Source organism: Saprolegnia diclina, assembly GCF_000281045.1.
Source record: "Saprolegnia diclina VS20 unplaced genomic scaffold supercont1.34, whole genome shotgun sequence".
NCBI classification, from domain to species: Eukaryota; Oomycota; class Saprolegniomycetes; order Saprolegniales; family Saprolegniaceae; genus Saprolegnia; species Saprolegnia diclina.
The window spans coordinates 356,463-358,275 of record NW_008246101.1 but is presented as its reverse complement, the minus strand read 5'-3'; the positions used below and the strand labels follow the sequence as shown (position 1 = coordinate 358,275).

At 59.2% G+C, this 1,813-nt stretch overlaps 1 protein-coding gene across 1 annotated transcript; it reads right to left on the bottom strand.

The window, feature by feature from the left end:
* Positions 1-113: 113 nt before the first annotated feature.
* SDRG_10316 (hypothetical protein) lies at positions 114-1,566 on the bottom strand (the record flags this gene model as incomplete). Its single annotated transcript, XM_008616300.1, has 2 exons — positions 114-153; positions 194-1,566. The coding sequence occupies 2 exons, from the start codon at positions 1,564-1,566 to the stop codon at positions 114-116; spliced, it is 1,413 nt and encodes a 470-aa protein (XP_008614522.1).
* Between the last annotated feature and the right edge of the window lie 247 nt (positions 1,567-1,813).

The window sequence follows — 1,813 nt, the reverse complement described above, 5'->3', positions numbered from 1 at the left end:
GCTGCCGTCTTGCTTTTTCGTGTACGTCTCGAGGACGAGGTCGATGCGCGTCGCTTCGGCGGCATCGACGAGGTACTTGGCCGGCTTGCCGACAAACTGGTCAAAGAGGTCCTTCATGTACGTCGAGAGGGCAACGTTGAACGCGTCCGAATCCTTGATGTCGCCCGACTTGCCGTTGACTTCGCCGTCCCACTGGAGGCTTGTGATCGCGCCCGCCTTTTCGCCGCTGCACTTGTACGAGACCTTGACGCCGGCGATCTGCGGGTAAAAGCCGTTGAGCATGAGGTTGTTGCCCTTGTCGCACGTCTGCGCGAGCTGGGTGCCCAGAAACTTCTTGAAGCTAGCGCCGTCGGTCGCGATGACCGCAATCATATTGCCAAACGGCGACCACGAGATGAGGTCCCCGAGCGAGAATAGACCGGCCGACCACTTCTTGTCTGTGCGGATACCGCCGGCGTTCATGTAGCCGACATCGACCGCCACCTTTTTGTAGTAGTCCTTGAATGCATCGGCAAAGAAGTTGCCGATCGGCGCTTCGGATTGGCGCAGAAGCTTGGCGGTCAAGTCGGTTTCGGCGCAGAGCGAGCCGACATTGCGCTTGAAGAGCACGTTGATCTTGGCGTCGTACGACTTGATGATCTCGTCAAACGCCGGGTCGGACGGCATCTCGTTCGTGATCGCGAGGTTCTTGTGGCTCATTTTGGTGAACGCTTTGTTCAACGTCTTTGGATCCGACTGGAACGGCGCATAGTACTTGATGTCGGAGACCCAAATGCTGCGGAAGTTGAGGTCCGACTTGAGGTACGGCGTGCCAAAGTTGGTCTGGAGCATCGCCGAGTGGTCGTGGCCGCCGTAAATCATGTCGACGCCCTTGACCAGCTGCGAGAAGCGGTTGTCGTCGTCGAGGAACTGGTGCGTGAGCGCAATCACCATGTCGACCTTCTCGACCTCACGGAGCGTCTTGACGACCGGGATCGACGCGTTCACCGGGTCCATCCAGTACATGCCCGTGGTCGCGTCCTGCATATCGTACATGACACCAAAGGCGCCGATCTTGATCGTCCCCATCGTCGGCGAGTTGAGCACCTTGACTTCATACGGTTTGGTGCCGCGGAGGAGTTGGCCGGTCGACTTCTCGTACGCGTTGACGTTGAGCCAAGGAAACTTGGAGGCGGCCGAGACGTTGAGGAACGCGTCGATGCCAAAGTCAAACTCGTGGTTGCCGAGGCACGCAAAGTCGACACTGAGCGCGTTGTGGGCCTCGATCATCTGGATACCCTTGAACTGGCCGGACCAGAGCGACGGCGACATGGTGTCGCCCGCAAAGATGACCAAACTGTTTTCAAAGTTCTTGCGGAGCTTCTTTGCGATGGGGATGACGCGCGAGGGGCCGCCGACGAGGACGCCATACTGCGAGGCGTCGGTCTCGTTCTGCATCTCGTACACGTCGTTGTACGAGAGCACTTGGAAGCGGGCCGTGGGCGCGCGTGCCGTGCCGCAGTCGCCGACGACGGCCGTCGCAGAGACACCGAGGAGAAGCACGAGCTTGGGGATTGTCGCTACCATGGGAGCGGGTTGGATCCAATTGGAAAATGAAATTGAAGCTCGCACTTCACGCCGTGATAGGGTCGGTCGCCACAACGGCAAGTGCACTGGGAACCCTACCCCGAGTTTTGCGTGGCCAGGGTTACTGCAGTCTTGGTTTGGCGTCGCCGAATCTCACCGCACTTGGCCCTTCTGCACCAATCACCTCCCGCGGTGGCCTCTGGCGACGGTTCTTGAATCCCGTCGCTTTGGCAATGTCGCCGAGAAG